Here is an 18,369-nt window from a genome sequence, read left to right on the forward strand (position 1 = left end):
GACTCCTTTAGTGCTTTTTTAAAGGTAAATAAATTAAAAATTTCATCAATCTCAGCTTTAAATGCTTGAGACAAATTATTACGGTATCTGCAAGACTACCTTAACATAAAAATGCAAAATGATAAACTGAGAGCAGTATGCATAAATTCTCTGCACCTGTTCTCATCCTTTCTTAGATGTTATTAAGAGAGTCGTGTAGTTGGCTGATTTTCAGAGGGTTAAATTGGGCAGCAGGTCTGGTTATACCTCACAACTGTCTCTGGTTTTCAGGAGCATTCCTGGTTTAAGCACAACTGTTATTCTGTCTTTCTTAAACCCTCTTAAAACTGGCAATCGGCGGAGAAGAGGTGATGGTTTACATTTAATGAATATGACAATAATTGGAGTTGTAGATTAATTTCACTTCAGAAAATACATTTTAAGTCACAGTCTTTTATTCTGTTAACTTTTCAAGTAATTCCACTAATACATTAAAGGTCCCTGTTTGCCCTGATTTTGGTCCAGGCCAAATACATAGGGGTAGGAAGGGATGTCAGCATTTATGTCTACATAGGAATATTTTGATAAGAATAGGGAGCCTTGATGGTGAGCTCATAAGTATATTAAAGTAAGTATAGTTTTATGGAGTGGAGAGCAGTAGGTGGTATCTGCCATTATTTACTCTGGTTGGACTTTAAGCTAGGCTAGATATTCCTTGTTGCTGGTCCTCCCTGTTTCAGTTGCAAGCGGGTGATGGGAGATATATAATAAAAGAAGCATAAAAAAAGGTTAGAAGCCCTTGTATGTGTGTGCATCACTTGTCAGAGGTTAGGCAGAGGAAGATGGTGAGAATGAGGATGGTCAGGAGGGTTATGGGAGGGGGGCACAAGGTTTGGAGGGCTGCACTGGGCCGGGTCGAGTCTGTGCAGATTTGGGGCAGGTTACTTAGTGTGGCTGTTTGCTAATGTTGTGTTGTTTCTTTCTAGCATACTGAGTATGGAGGAGTTGCAAAAGAAGGGGAGTGAGAGAAAAGCCCAGGCAACTCCGTTCTTCAGGCAAGCAGCAGGATCATCTCAGGAAAATGATGGTGGGCACCAATGCCAGGCTAGAGGTCAGAAAAGGCAGAAGCCAGCAGCAAGCATCCCAGCAGCAGAGCACCCCCAGAGGGGGGGTAAGAGGTCTCAAAAAACACGAAGTGCCTCCGAGGGAGATTCGGTGGTGCTTCACCCAACTGCAGGTAATGGGGCTATTGTTAATGTTGGGGGAGATACGAGTGCTGAGCATCTGAAAGATGAATATTTAAGTGATCTGCTACGAGACTTAAATGTTGAAGGTTGGCTGTGATTGCAAGAATTTTTAAGGGGCGTCAACAGAGTTGATGAGCAAAAGGTGTTGTTTGGGCAGTTAGAGATGCCACAGGATGATACTGATGAGACATCAGCTGGTTCACCTAGCAGTTTGTTACAGTTCACGTAGGTTAAACAGGTGGTGATGGGAAATTTGGCTGGGAATCCAGTGGAGATATGATACAAACACAGGATGTCCTAGCATGGGTAATCAAAGGGTAGGGTGTGTTTACCATACCCTACTTTCCTGCAGTACTGAAAGAGAAAATACAGTGGGGGGGAGTTGTGGATTTGTTTGAGATTTTAGTTTTGGAGGGTTTTCAAATGTTAGTGGAGGCTGTATATCCAACTTCTTGGGATTTAACAGCAGCATTGGCCACCTTGGGTAAAAGGTGACCAGCTGGGTTTAGGGCTATGACATGAGATAACTGGTTAGTGGATGTATTTATTTCACTGCAGTAATTGTACAAAAGTTAGTGGAGGCTGTATATCCAACTTAATGGGATTTAATAGCAGCATTAGCCGCATTGGGTAAAAGGTGAGCAGCTAGGTTTAGGGCTAAGACATAGGATAACTGGGTTCATGAATTTATTTATTTTATTGCAGTAATTGTAGAGAAGGAGCCTGAGCAGGGGCTGCCATTGTTAGCATATTTCTTAACAGTCAGGGAGGCTGGGAGGTTGATGGGTGGAAACTTCTGATTCTCGTAAATTTAAAGGTTTAGAAAACTCAAAGTTGTTGACAAGTTTTTGAAACGGAGAAAGTAGGCATGCAGGCATAAGGCTGAGAACACTGATCAATAAGCAGGCATAGTGTGAAAGAGGGGAATAGATGGGTTTGGGGGAGGACTAAAAATATACATGGCGTTTAGTGGGAGAAATGTGTGTAGTCAGTGTGAGGGTCACTCATATCTACTCATATGGCAGAGGTGCACAGAGAGATAATATATTGGCACAAGAACAGTGAACTGACAGGTCAAGGCCTACTGGTATACCAAAAAGGGTAGTTGGGGGTATTTGATGCAGTAGCTGCAAGGTGGTTGAGGGCAGTAGGGCTCCCCAGGGAAGAAATATCCTTTTGTGGAGCAGCCAAAAGACCAGACAACTCCCACGCCTATTAATGTTGTAGGTTTAAGGTCTGAGCTTCAATGTTAGCCATATCAGGTCATCATCTGGAAGTTGGTAAGGGGTTTTGTGAAGAGCTTTTTGATTCAGTCAGGGTTTGGGAATTCTCTTAAGGCATGTAGCAACTTGTAGTCTGTGAAAGGTTGGGAAGCTTTGGTGTAGGTGTTTCTGGATAAGGAGGTTTTCCTTGGCTGGATTATGGGTCCAGTTGCATTTCTGTCTATTGAGTCATATAGGATTTCACTTTTGGGCCTGGTGCCCAGGAAAAAATAAGGTAAATTTGGATTGAATCAACAACTGCCATTCCAGAGTGTGATTCAGTTAATGCTTTTATTGATCTTAGGGCAGTAATGATTCAGTATGCATCACTGGGTGATGATACTGGGGGTATCAGGACATTGGATGACCCTTGATAGGTCAAGCCGGACATTGTCTCCTTCTGTTTGCTGCTGATAATGAAACAGGGCTGGTATATGTTAGGGATGACATTGCTGGGGAGGTTTTACTTTGAAAAAGTGATGCCCATTGCCTATACATTAGTTTGTACTACTTTCGAAAAGTTTAGCTCAGCAGAGTGATGGATTTAGGAGCAGAGCAACCCCAATGGTAGGACAGCCCCCTGTCTTGATGATTTTTCTTCTGGTGGTTAAAGAAGAAAAAGTCATGTCCTAGAACTTGCACAGTGTTTTGTAAATCTGCAAAGAGCTTGGCATATATCTGGCTAAAGATAAGCAAGAAGGTCCAGCAAGAGTCATTCCCCTTTTGGGTTTGATGGTCGATGAAGAGTAGGTAGATGTTGAAAAGGGCTTCTTCCAGATGCCAGGGGATAAACTGAAATGGTTGAAATAGAAGACTATTCTGGTTAGGTATGACTAAGTTCAAGGTAAAGGATGCAATGGAGCTTCTAGATTTGCTGAACTTTGCATACAGGACTATAGTGTTGGGTAGGACTATTAGTAGGTCAGTAGCAAACTTACTGAGAGGCAACAGGAAGAATCATCAGAGAGAAAGAGAGAGAGAGAGAGAGTCAGGAAAATGGTTAAAGAGGATCTTAGCATTGAACACTTGAACTGGGTGATGATATTGCAGGAGGACTGGATGTCATCTGATCACCTGCAACTTTACACTGATGCAGCAAGGGGGTTGGGATGATAGCATATTTTCAGGGGCAGGTAGTTTTTGGCTAGTTTGTCTAAGAAATGCCTGAGAGAATTAAGAAGAATGTTGCATTTCTTGGATTAAACTGGTAGTTTTTTTAGATAGGTTTGTAATCTGACTATAAATTGGTTGTTCAGGTTCTGATTTAGGTCAGTTTCTGTCTAGGTTTTGCTTACGAAATTGGTCTTGCAGATTTTGAGTATTAATTTTTTCCCTGATAAATGCATACCTTTCAAACTTAATATTTTGGCTGACAGCTTATCTCAATTTCAGTTCTGCAGGTTTTGAGCTGTTATGCTGGAGGCAGAGGCACAGCTAGCAATGATTCCAGAAGTGTTTTGGAGGACTGGCAAGCTGTAGTGGGCTGAATAATGCAGCAGTCAAGGGTTATAGTGCTGTGTTAGTGGCTTTTCTAGTGTTTGTTGGCCAGTTAGTTTTGCAGGATGGGCCTTGTTCATTAGGTCTTGTAGTGCATACGCGGCACTTTGAGGAAGCAGTGAGAATGGTTAGGATGCACGTATTAGTCCTGGGTGCACCTGCTAAGTTTGCAGGTAAACTGAATTGGTAAAAGTATTGGATAGTTGTAAGTATAGCTGAAGGTTGGGAAAAGCTGAGAGGGCTGATGACTGACAAGCAGTTGCCAATAGACAGCATTTGCTAATGGTAGTATTGAGGGGTTTGTGTGGTGTGTCCACATTGGTGAAGGATTATTTGTTATGGGCAATGTCAGTTTTTCTTTATGTAGGTACATGTAGGATTAGTGAGACAGAAGCCAGCAACAAGCATCCCAGCAGGAGAGCACCCCCAGAGGGGGTCTGTCACTGAAGAGGGTTGAGGTTGACAAAAGGAAGCAGATAGTTTTGCTTTGTGATGTAGAGATGTAGGGTCCAGTGCAGCAGGGATTTAGCATGGCACAGTTTGGCTGGGGGTCATCAGAGGTTGTTAATTGTTTGCCATGTGGCAAAGGGTCTAGTGTCAGTGACTTAGTTTGAAGGGGCATTGAAAAAGGCATTGAGAAGTCAGGACATTATTGAGAATACACATTCATTTAGATATTCATTGCATTCTCTTTGAATTGGGAGGATTTCAGATCAAGCAAATGAAGGCAAGTATGTTAATGTTACTAAGAGGAAAGGTTGATGGGTGTCTAATACCAACAGAACTTATTTAAGATGGTGGGCTGTATTGGAATAGGATTAATGTATATATATTCTGTCTTTGTTTTTTTCTGGGTGACAACAATTACTTATCATGGGGCATTCTTGCATACATTGGCATCAAACTGAACTGCAGTAAGGCCTGGGTGTTGTTTTCTAGGTTGTCTTGAAAGGCATCAGAGGTATAGAATGGATTCAGCATCTGGACATGGTGGATGAAATGCAGTTGAAGTGCTTCAGTCCAGATATAATTTTGTTGTATTGGGGGGGGGGGCAGGTGATTTTGGGGTTATTCCAAAGCATAAGCTGTTGACATGGATACATAGGGATATACTATTCTTGAAACAAATATTTCCTGGTGTGGTGATTGTATGGTTCTGCTATATTTCTGAAGTTGGTGTGGTGAGGACCATTTAAGGTAGTAGCTATTGAGGTGGCTAGGCATTTCATTAAATATAGGATAGGTAGGGCTGTGGCTGCAGTAAGTGTTATGGTTTTGAAGCACTGGGATTTCTCTGATAAGGACATGGCTTGGTTTCCTGATGATAAGGCACATTCAAATGATGTGAGCCTTGACTTTTTTGAAGTACATATGTCTCTGTTAAGGAATTTATTGATAGTCCCAGTTATATTGGGTCTACTTCACAGTATTGAAAGATGACATCATCAAAGACCACTTTATTGGGACGACATCGCTTACACCTCTAAACATCAAACACCTGGAAAGTGAAAAGTAACCCCCAGGAAGAGAATCACTAGGCTACCTGGACATAAAAGCAAACAACACAGTAAGTAAAATCCACCAAAGTGGGAGGCTTCACCCCCCACACACCCCTGACTAAATATACCAACTCCGAGATCGCACTACAGTAGGGAAAGGGCAGGATTCACCATGGTGGCCAAGTGGTTCTTTTCCTGGGGTTAGTTTTTGCTGTTCTGGATATTTGATGTTTAGGAAATTCAGTGATGTTGTCTCAATAAAGTGGTCTTCGACAATGTCATCTTTCAATACTTTCAGGTAGATCTGTTGTATTGGTGTTCAGGTTTTGGTTAGGGCAGGGACAGTAATGGCATACCGGCTGCCATGGAGGCAGCTTGCCAGGCTTTTGGGGATTTTTGTCTCTGTCAGGGCAGCTGCCTTTCCCCATTCCCTTTCCTGGAGTCTGAAGGAATAAACTGGAGTGGCTGCCTTCAGCTGATGATGGTATAAAAGGGAGTGTTGGAAGGCTAGTTTGCTTAGTGTGGTGGGTTGTATTTGTTTTATAAGTAGTGTGAACCTGCCTACAGCTGAGCAGTTTGTACATGCCTTCTGCGCTGGTTTATGTTCCCTCATCTTTTGACATGTGAAATGCCAATGTTTGAGGTATAAGTTGCCCAAAGTAATTAATACAGTTGATTGCATTTGCAGTTTGGTATGATTTTTGTGTTTAGGAAAAGGAAGGGGCTCATGGACAAAGTTTCTGATAAATGTGGTGCTTACACATAAGAAGCATATTTTTTATAGATTTCTGAAATAATTCATTACCTTAAAATTTCTAACTGTTGTTTCAACTAGATATGTACTGTATTAAAATCTGTAACACATGTAAAGCTTAAATCAGTAGTAATATTGTCTAAATATTGCATACAATTAGCTAATAAATCCATACTTAAATGCATACCATTAAAATATTACCAGTACCAAGTCTGAATCAAGGTTTTCCAGAAAGATCAGTTCCATATTTAAATTGCAAACAAATAACCTGAGATAATCTAACAAAATAGCTTTATAAATTTTAGTTACCTGGCTGCATTATTTCTGTCACCAAACTAGATAAGAGACTTTTTTCTCCAAGGAAAACATAGAACTGTGTTCTTTCAAAGTTTTTTTTTTTCAAATAATTGTGTTTATATTTAGACCAGTCATGAACTCCCTCTCCCTTACTATTGTTAATTTTTGGGGAAAGGATCTCCTTATTTGCAAGTCAGTGGTAATCACAATTCATGTAAATGAATCCGAGATATGGTATTTCTAAGTTGTATGATATAGATTACCTCAGTGTCCATTTAATGTCCTTTCCTTGCCCATTCCCTGTAACCCCCACAACAGCAACAAATGGCCATTGCATCAGTTGATTTGTTATTGGTCAAAAGAATGATTCAGAGAGTTTCTAGGCAGGAAGGAGAACATTAATCATATTCCAAAATCTTTTATATGTTTTATTAATATTTTGTTAACTGGATTAGTCTTACTGGGTAGACCCTCCCCCTTACAAACAGGACCTGCAAAGAAATGTTTTAAGGATATGGTATAACACATAAAAATTAACGTAATGCAGATATCTCTATGTCCAACTAACAATAACAAATAGTGTAATAATTCCTTTTTAATAAAAAACAAATACACACGCGCATACACACACACACACACACACACACACACACACACACACACACACACACACACACACACACACACGTTTTAGATTCCTATTTAGATTCCTACAGTCTGACCACATTCTTAAAATCAGGAAAATTCTACACGTTAACGTTGTACTCACTATTACTTGTTTTCCTTAAGATCAATATTAGGAAGCTGTAGTTGTAGGGGATATATATCTGCAACTTCCTATAATAAAGCACCATGTGAAATAAATTCCTCTGATGCACTGCAGGTAATCTGCATTTCCGTTTTGCCTCCCTGCCATGTGTTCTTTCTAGAGTAGTTACCAAATGCCTAGTTCCACTCTTTGTTTATCTCAGCCAATATCTGGATGCTTGTCTAATGTAGGGAGACTATTGTCAAGAACTATATCCATGTATCAGTAAGACCGTTGTTCTTTTTAGCTAGTCAGGCTTGACATTTAACCTGGAAAACTCAGATGTATAATCCTCAGACATAAAAGCCTTGTGGGATATCATTCTGAAATAAATACTGCAGAAGGTTTTCTTTTTACAAGAACACTATATAAGAGATTGCAGTTCTCTGAAATGGGCCATGTTCCATCCATATTTCTCAGCCAGCATGTTTCTCTGGGATTTGGGATTCATGTCATGAGACATTTTTATGATTTTAAATTCTTGGCTTCACATGAGCAAAATTCATTGGTACCACTTGAATCATTAATATGAATAACTTTGTTTGACACTGTTTTTCCACTCACCGGATCATTTGTGTTACATTTCACTACCTCAGTCCAATCCATGGAAGATATTTTCATGTAGCTTCATCTTTGTAGTCATAGACAGCTGCTGTTGGAGCTCATTTGCAAAACGTTATGGTCAGTGACTGATGGTTCCCGTCTCAAAAAGTACTGCATAAGAACATGAAATAAATGTTTTATTTTTTTTAATTCTTCTATTTTTAAGTTCTAAATAGTTACTACTATATGCTCAAATATTCTTCCAAGTCCAAAAAAAGGGTGAAAATGGAGACCACATGCCAAATGAACGTCAATCCACTTTATTCATAGAATTAAAGCTACTCAGTGACACACATTTCCGTCCACTACCCGTAGACTTCATCAGATACAATAGATAACAAAACCATCAAATGTCATACATAAGCCCTCATTTAAGCACCAATCAGATTCAAATACAAATTAAGTCATTTTTACAAAAATAAATATATAGAAGACCTACTATGTGTATACAAAAATTCTGAGAATTATTTTATTAACTCAGTTTTAGTATTCTGGAGTTTCATTGTATTCTTCGTGTTATCTTTATCCTGTGGCCAGTAGATGGTCCTATTGCACTGGTTTTACCGAGGTTGTGACAAATACACACACATTGTATTTCATACATTTTATATTATATTACATTATCTGTATACTTTTAAAAATCTTTTAAAATTTGATTTTTATGAAACCATTAAGTTTCTCAGAATTTTTGTATACACATAGTAGGCCTTCTATATATTTATTTTTGTAAAAATGACTTAATTGGTATTTGAATCTGGTGCTTAAATGGGGGCGTGTGTATAAAATTTTATGGTTTTGTTATCTATTGTATCTGATGAAGTCTACGGGTAGTGGATGAAAACGTGTGTCATTGAGTAGCGTTAATTTTGTGAATAAAGTGGATTGACATTCATTTGGCATGTGGTTTCCATTTTCACCCTTTTTTGGGGGGTTTACTGTTTTTTGGTGGGTGAAATCTCTCTTCATTTTTTGATTCTTCCAAGTCCAAGAGGCAACAGTACAGTGATAAGGCATCTGAACAAATACACAGCTTATTCACATCCATTGTGTTAATTAACAGTGACAGTTTGGAAGCAAACTTTGTCTGTGGACATGCCAGCTCAGGGTGTTTATATTTCTTTGTAATATAATACTGTAGTAGATTAACACAGAGAGAAGACGTCAGTGCTCCACAAATGAAATTTAACAATGTAGTACTCACCAGATTACGGCAGTGACTGCCTACCATTGGAATCACCAATAGCAAATATTTTGTATCTGATGTCTCCCCTGCAAACTATCTGCCATACATGCTTTGAGATTATGAGAGAGAGAGAGAGAGAGTTAATGAAAGAGAGAGAGAGAGAGAATCTGTCTTCTGCACCATTCTATTCTATCTCATTGAGAAAGTATGTTTGAATGCAAAAAAGGAGAAACACATTTTATGCTAACAGAACATTTTTGGGTGATTTACCCAGCTGAGGAAATGTCACATAGACAAATAATTCTACTGCCAATGTTTAAGGATCTGTTAATCTCATAGGAGAGATATGTTTTTCGTCTTGCATGAAGCCAAGGGAAGGGCTGGCATAAAATAATAATAATGTCACTCAGGTTAATATTGATTTGCAGTTAAGTCATCATTTGTTTCCTGATTATTTATCTATTTAAAAAAAAATGAAAGACATTCAACCGGAAAATTTTATTTAAAATATCAACATGAAAAAGGATTTCTATTTAGGGCCATGCAGAATGCTTGGGTTTTCTTGTTTATTTTCTCCTGGTTTGCAATATTTTAAAATTCTTTATTTCCGGTATTTAATCTCAAAGCTATTCACCTGTATTATTGCTAAACACTTCCTCAAGGAAAAGGTGGATGAGAGAGAGAGTGTGGAAGAGATGCAAAGAGCAAATATAGTACAGGTAGTGTCCAAATGCTAGGTTACACAAGGAAGAAACATGAGTAGAAGAATGGAAGATATGGAAAAGGACTTTAAAAAGTCAAAAGGGAAGGCATGATTTTTGAATAGATATGTAAATGTAATTAGTATGGTGATGGTGCCAAAAGTAATATACGTAGTAAGGCACCTACCATCCAATTTAGAGGAAGAAGAAATGGAAGAAGAGCAGTATTTATGTAAAATCTTTGGAAGGAGGGACAGTCAGGAATTGCAGGATGTTGGGATAGGTAGAAGGGAGTTATGGAAAACTGGAATAGGAATGGCAAAAGAAATTGATGAGGAGGAAACAGTGATATAGGTAGTAGAAAAGGGGATAAGAATAATAGAACAAAGGTTTGTCAAGAAGACCTAGAAGGAGGGAGAAGAGGAAAAGCTCTGGAAACAAGAAAAAACAATAGTTAAAGATGAGGGAATAGCAGTTTACAGAATAAAGAGGTATTGGTCAAGGTGGAGAAGATGTTTAGAAAAGTGCCTGGGTGGGAGAGAGAAAACTGGGGGAAATGCTGTAGATGTTTAAGCTGAAAAGATAAATTGATATAATTGGTTACAGTAGCAGGGAATGGTGCAGAATTGGAGACCACAGAAAAAAAGGAGGAGGGACTGAAAACATGTTCTAATGAAATTAATGAAATGTTTCTATCTTCCATAAAAGAGAACATTAGGGAAACCTTATTACATTTGTTGCAAGTTTTGGGATAATTCCAACTCAGTGAAATAATGTTCTTGTTATTACCATTAATAAAGGTGGAGACTTGTATGAAATAGAAAACTTTAGGCCTGTAAGTTTAAACAGCCTTGTAGGAACGTGTTTTGAGAGAATTTTGATATTAGTAATGATAAATCTGGACAGTAAATATACTACAATACACATCAGCATGTTTTTACCATGGGAACTTCAATTATTACTCATCTAATCACTTTTTAACTGATGTAGTTGAGACCCTGGGTATGGATCTGGATGGTAATGTAGTCTATTTGGACTTATCAAAGACTTTCAGTGTAATTCCTCATTCCCAGATTATAAAACCTTTATTGAAATTGAAGTTCAAGGATTATGTCATAAATTGGATAGTAAACTGGCTACAAACCAGGACAACAAGAGTGACTATTCAAAGTACAAGTCCAAAGGAATGGAGATTTTCAGGGGAATTCCACAGGGCCCAGTTTTGGGTATAATATTTTTACACATATTCATGTCACATTTCTGGTTGTTCATTGGTACTGAGTCAGGAATTTTGCTAATAATTTTAAGGTTGGTTGGGTGTTCATGTCATTTAAGACTGAATATGAAATTCACAGCTGTTTAAATTCAACATTTGAATGGACATAACTCAGTAACATGAACTTTAATAAGTCCAGATGTAAGGTGCTGTACATGGACAAGCATAATTTCTCATTTTATTTTATTTTATTTATTTATTTTTATTTTACATTTGTTGACTGGCTAGTCTAACTGGATACATGCCCATTTTCAGTAGAGGCCCAGGGAAATAAGCTCCAAGATCACAATTCAAAGAAATTTGCAGGTAAATACAATTTAGCAAATAATAACCGGTAATTCCACAAGTAAATCATAAACCACTCACATACATATAACAAATAATAAGAAAGAAAGTGTTGTCCATACTACTCTTATAGTATGGACAAACACTATTATTACAAATATATTTGACTGTAAGGACTTGGGAATTGTTATTAACCAACTGAACTTTGAAGGGCAAGTCAGTAAAATCCTGAAGAAGACATAGTCAGTAGTAAAAACTTTATAAAGAACTGTTTCTTCTAGAAATGAGCTGGCTATGATCGCTATTTATAAAACAGTTATTAGACTCCTTATGGAATCTGGTTCAGGTTTTTGTGTTTATTTAATAACAAATATTATAGAAAAGGTACACAGGTTTTTTTATGAAGAAAGTAAGAGATCTGCCAGATCTTATCTGCTGGGAGGTCAGATCTGATTTTTTTAATGCTTAAAAATCCCGAGATTGATTGTTTATTAGGAATACAATTCTTAGATCATAGTAAATGTACTAGGAATAATTAATTATTAGTAGATATTAAGGTCATGCACTCTAAATTAGATAATATTTTTTCAGTACAGAACTGGAAGAAGGGTGAGATCATTGCCTCTACTGATCAGACAAATTAATATTCTGGGGTCGTTTGAAACTAAAATTGACTTAATGTATGTGGATTAGATCTATTGGTCATAATCTAGGTGGAATGAGGTCTGTGACCAATACATGAACTTTGAACTTAGAACTACTTGTTCAAGGGCTCCATTTCAAGAGTTTAAAAGGTGCTGAGAACTGGCTTGCCCAGAGGTGGACAGTTTTTGTATCCTTTATACTGCACATTTCTGAATCTTGGACTGATTTAGTATACTTGTTACTGTTCCAATAATGTATAAAGGGATAGGAAAGCAATTTTGGAATAATTCCTATTCAGTGAAAGAATGTACTTGTTATTACCATTAATAAAGGTGGAGACTTGTATGAAATAGAAAAATGTAGGCCTGTAAGAGAGGATGGTATGCTTGCATGAGGTGCTCACCATAACAGTAGATCCTTAAATTGTATAGATGTCTTAGTGTAATATATTGTGCTGTTTTTGATATTTTACACCAGTAAAATGTACTTTTAACAGTCCTGATTATCTTTTAATTTAATTTCTCACTTTTGAGTATCTACAATTTTAGTAATTTTTTTAGGTCACTGCTTCCCTATACTTTACAGACTTTCATGGGCTGCTTACATGTCATCCATACCATTCAACTTAACTGTGATTGTAATACTAACTTTCTGCTGTGACTAAACCATCTTAAAGAGTTGGAACTCAAGTGAATATCAAAAGAGTGTACTGATTTCAGTTGTACTAACCACTTGGTTCAACAATGGATAAGTGCATAGTGGATTGTAAAGAGCCATTACCATGTGTGCCTTTAGTTAAAAATGGATTCATGCCATAAGTACAAGTAAAAGGTTTTCAGTGGTTCCCAATACTTGTGCAAGATTACCTCATTTGTCTGTTTGTGCAGTTTCACTAGAGCTGAATTCTGAAAGTCTTAACCACTGATCTGTAATAGACATTGAACTACTGAGTTATATTAGAGTTTAAAGCTTGGAGACTTTTGCTTGGAGGTCAGCATCGTGAAGAGTAGCTGTACTCTATCACCATGGTGTACTATCCCTTTTCACTTACCCTGTCTTCATCTCCTGCTTCATATTGATTTCATGGTTCTATTCCACTCCAACTATTCTCCCTCCTTTCTTGAAATGAACTTTAGGCTGATTTTCATGCCCTTATTCAATGTGCCAGTGATTACAATTATTCCTTAACTCCTGTAAAGCAAAAACAATGTTTTTTAGTACTTGGTAAAGGCTCACATCTGTCTCCAGACCCCTACAAATCCTAGATCATCTAAATAAAACATTGAAAACATCTCTACATTCAAAATGCCTAGGGATTTGGTCAGATCCCTTCCTAAATTTCCATCTCCACCTAGGCTACACACACAAAAATCCAACTCTGTCCTATTCTGAGCTACTAGAATCTTCCCTTTTCTTTCCAGACTTTGTAAGAATGCCACAAGTATCTTACTGACTCTTGTAGAATGTGGTCACCCTGTGATTGCTGCCACCTCTAAAAGAAATGCATCCATCATTCAAACCATCTCAAATGCCATATGCAAATTCATCACCCTCACCCCAAACAGGAACATCACTTCAAAACCAATGAAAAAAGCTAACTAGCTACCTATGAAATAATGTACTGAACTTTTACTTGCCTCTCAAGTTATAAAGATTTCCTTCTGCTAGCCTTCAGACTCTTCAGAGATATACCAACATACAACCTTAGAAGTCTTAACTACTTAGGTCCTCTCCTCCAAGCCCCCCAAACTGGAATGCGTTGTACAAACCATGTTTTGTCAGTCCTTAGACCCAAGCTGTAGGAATTCTTCCCTTCTTTTTTAAAGATCATTTGTCTACTCTATTTTCCAATCAGAACCAAAAGCACATTACGAGACTCAAGGAAAATGCAACCGATCTCTCTCACTCTCTCAGGTCATATAACGGAACCTCATCTTAACCTTCTTCCATCTACATACCGTGATCTGAATCTACTTTTTATTGTGATTCTTTCATCGTGGCAGCTCTGAAATCCTCTCCGAATATATATACATTGTGCTTTGTCAATCACTTTTAATATAATGTCATGTATCTATTGTGTTTACCATCTGGGCTAAGATCAAAGTAGGACCAGTGGGATAAGTGCTCTGCCCTGGTTAACAAATTTAAAACAAATAAAATAAAATAAAATAAAATAAAACAATTAATTAATTAATTAAATATCTGTGCTGTTGGGTGCTGGCTGGTAGACTGTTCTATAGCTGGTGTTCAGAGACTGCAGGAGAGTTTGTTTAGATTGTTTGCTCTTCTAGGCTGATTTGATGATGAACTGTAAAACCACAGTACTACTGCTGCTAATTTGGCCTTGGCTGGTGACCACAAAATGGTTTAAAATATAGAATGTCTAATTGCTGGTTCACAGAATTGGAGAATGGATGTTGAATGTAGTGTTCCATGGATGATGGCATTCTTTTTAAGTCTTGCGGTGTTGTCTCTGCAGTCCCACTCTATGCATCATATTATATCTTATTGCTAACAAATGACACAAACAGCATTACCTAGAAGAAGAAGATGATGATGAAGAAGAAGAAGTAAATCATCTGCAAATAAGGCAATTTGCACCAAATTTCTGGAAAGTTAACATTTCTCCTGTCATTTAGCAGTGATCTTAGAGAACAGCCAGTGACACTAATGATCATATGATGATCATATGACATGAACTGGGACTAAAGGCCGTCAATGACGGACACCTCTGGAGATAATTAATAGAGCAGATATGTAATGATGTAACACTACAGCTGCTGAGAAGCCTGGATAAACTGAATGGATTTCCACAGGAAAAGAGATATGACCACTTAGCCGGATCAAAGGCCATTTCAGAATCTAGAGTAATGTAGTCCATGGTTGGAAAGACTTTTTCACATGTTTCTTTCCAAAGTTCAACCCTGATGATATTCCTCCAGACAGTGTGTCCTTTACTAAATCATACTTGGTCAGGATGTATAACGGATGCAAAATTATGTTCCAAATTACTTCCCACACTTACTTATATATTTACTTACATTTTATTTACTAGTTTGGTGGGCTAGTACAGGATTCTTTTCAGACTATTCCCAGGCCAAGAGGCAAGTAGCACCCCCCCCACACACACACACACACACACACACACACGGACACACGTAGTGTATATAGTATGCACAACAGAATACATACATAGATTCACAAATGAGAAAAATATAAGCTGCATCACTAGATATACAACTTTACACTAATGAAAGCAGTGTGAGCAATAAATATAGTTATTACTAATGAAAATTGTTACACAGCAACATAGCTAAGCAGCATCATTAAAGTGAGTTAATTTGCTTTCATTCTATAAATATCCTTTCAAGTTCTTTTTGAAACTGAGAAGTGCTGCAGTTCCAAAATATGAGCTGTTAGACAATTCCATAATGCATAGGCTAATTTTAAGACATATCTTTTGTAAATAGCTAAGGTGAAGTCAGGTATAATCAGACTGGCAGTAGAATTATGTTTAATGTGTAGGCTAAGTCAGAGACCAGTTGGCATAATGCTTAAGGACTTTGAATCCCATTCACTAGGTACAAAGTTTGAGCCTGACCTCTGATCAATGTCAGTATGGAGTTTGCATATTCTCCCTGTGTCTTTATGGAATTCCTCCCACCTTCCAAAAACATGCTGAGTGTTTGAGCTACTCCAAGAATGGAGTTTTGGAAGGAGCACAGACTATAGATGGTGTTTATGGGGGGAAGAGTTTTATAGAACAACCATTTTGGGTATCAACTGTGGTGCACAGTATCATGAAGATAGTAGAGAAAGGATCATGGACTGCAAGCTCTGTCAAGGCTAGCCACTCAGTGGTGTAAAAATTGGCTCTAGGTGATTTGGTTGTAATGACTAATGCCATAAATAATTTGAGGACCTGGCCTTCCCTCACCTATGCCAGCAGAAGGAGGGGGTGTATGTGCCCCTTTTGGCCAGTGTGTATCCAACTGCCCAGTTTGGGATAGCTCTGTTGAGAGAAAGCTGGACGTAAAACCAAGCAACGTGCCAAACATGCACTAAAAATAGTTACACTCAATGTACATTCACTGAGAGGACACATCTTGGAAGACATGAAGGTAAGGAGGAGGCTGGACATCCTATGTATCCAGGAGACAGGATGGAAGAGCTTTACAGCAAAGCCACTTGGCTTGGGATCCAGAGTCTTCTACCCAGGAGAAGAACAGGCTAGAAAGGGTGTGGGAATTGTGGTGAAGGACAGGCTGCAGAAGATAGTGAGGCATATCAGAATTAGTCAGACACATGGCAATCATAGATTGTGTCCGCCTATGCACCACAATAAGGTTGTGAAATTGAGGAAAAGAGCATATTCAGACAAAAGTTGGACCTACCAAATAAAGCAGGATAACATTGAGAATGGATGACCTGAAAGCATACATCAGGACAGACAGAACAGGATATCAGAATATAAGGACCGCCTGGGTCCACGTGGGTGGAGCAATAGGAGTATAGAAGGAGAAGCTATGTCTGGCAAATGGCTTGTTGGTAACCAATACATGGTTTAGCAAGACAGACAGTCACAAGATGACATAAAAGAGTGGTCAACATGCAATTCAGGTAGGCTTCCTCCTAGTGATGAAAGGGTACTGGGGTAAAATCATCAAAGTCATCCCCAGTGAAACAGTCAGCCCACAGCATAAACTACTGGTTGCCACAATCAGCTGCAAACAGTGGTTAGAGAAGGCTGTAAGGTCAACAGGGACGAGGCTGAAGACCTGGAAGTTGACTGGAGAGAAAGCACAACAGTTTAAGGAATTGCTGATGGCTCTATCACCTCAAGAAGAAGAGAAAATAGGTGGAGTTGAAGAAGAATGGCAGCGCCTCCAAACATCATGTGTGAGGACTATAGAACAGATATACAGCTGAGCCAGGTATGGAAATAAGGTACATAAGGAAAGCTGGTGGTGCAATGCAGAAGTCCAGGAAGTCATCCAAAATAAAGTAGTGCAGGAAACATGTGGGCGATAGAAAAGATGGACCAGGTTAGGAAAGATGTTGTAATATCAAAGAGCAAGACATCTGGAAAGTTTCTGGAAAGCGACTCGGCTGATGGCACAAAGAAACTTTCTCAGGTTGTTAGGCAAAGACAGAAAGATAAAGACGATAGTCAGCAGACACCTTTCATAGGGGATTCCAGCAGCAGCAACCTGCTTACCAGTCAACAGAACATGAAAAGCAGATGGAAGTAGTACTTCCAACAGCTTCTGCATAAAGAAAACTTCACAGAAGCTGTACTGCTCTAGAACAGCCTACAAAATGAAAGAAGAGGAGGAGACCATCATAGAAGAAGTAAGAGCAGTAATAAAGAAAATGAAGTCAGGGAAAACAGCAGGGTCAAACAAGGTCACTGCAGATATGATCAAGATGTTGGGTGAAACAGGGAGAAATGGCTCCTGAGGGTACTCATAGCAGTGTGGAAAGAAAGGCCTATCCCGTATGACTGGAGAGGAAGCATACTAGTGCCAATGTTCAAGAACAAATGGGATATCCACAACTGTGGGCAATACCACGGTAGCAAACTCCTGTCACACTGCATGAAAGTGCTGGAGAGGGTGACTAATAAATCAATACATAGAAAAGTAAAAAGTAATATGAGAGATAAGCAGTTTAGATTCGGATCAGGATGCAGCACAAAAGACTTAATGTTTGCAATGAGACAGATAGTTTACAGGAAGCTAGAAATGAGAAGAGAGTCCCTACTGAGCATTCGTAGACGTGAAGAAATCATATGACAAGGTCCAGAGAAAGCTTTGGCGAGGTCTGTGGGGGTTCAAAGTTCCAGAAACGTTGGCATAATTAGTGAAGGCTATGCACAAGAACCCAATGACTCAAGTACGAACAGTGTTCGGTCACTCAGGGGTGTTCCCAGTAGGAGTGGGCCTGCATCAGGGTTCAGCTATGAGCCCAGTGTTGTGCATAAAGGTGATGGACTACATTAACAAACAGGTCAGAGTGGAAATCTCAACAAAGTTGCTGTATGTAGGCAATGTGGCATTAAAGGAAAACTGTGGACAAGAACTTCAGCAAAGGATAGCGGAATGGAATGCAAAACTGAAGGTACATGGGATGGAACTGAGTACAGATAAAACAGTTGTAATGGCAGCAAATGTAGGAAATCAGAAAAAGCTGAACATTGGGATAGAAGGGAAGATAGTGGAACAGGTTAACAGCTTCAAGTATCTGAAAAGGGTGATTCAGGAGAAGGGAAGTCTGAATGAGGAAGTCAAAGATAAAATCAGAGGGGCTGCAGTCTACTAGCACCTAACACAG

At 38.6% G+C, this 18,369-nt stretch overlaps 1 protein-coding gene across 4 annotated transcripts in view; it reads left to right on the top strand.

Moving 5' to 3' along the window:
• AMPD3 (adenosine monophosphate deaminase 3) overlaps positions 1-18,369 on the top strand; it is a 740,405-nt gene that overhangs the window by 204,427 nt on the left and 517,609 nt on the right. For 2 of the 4 annotated variants that reach the window (XM_044059407.1, XM_044059406.1), the window contains exon 2: positions 966-1,216. The exons of the other annotated variants lie outside the window; for them this stretch is intronic. In XM_044059407.1, the coding sequence (XP_043915342.1) occupies positions 976-1,216 (241 nt within the window). In that variant the 5' untranslated portion in view covers positions 966-975. The remainder of the gene's footprint in view (positions 1-965; positions 1,217-18,369) is intronic. 4 annotated transcript variants of the gene reach the window in all.

This window comes from Protopterus annectens, chromosome 17.part0 (genome assembly GCF_019279795.1).
Source record: "Protopterus annectens isolate FY-2018-M chromosome 17.part0, PAN1.0, whole genome shotgun sequence".
NCBI classification, from domain to species: Eukaryota; Metazoa; Chordata; order Ceratodontiformes; family Protopteridae; genus Protopterus; species Protopterus annectens.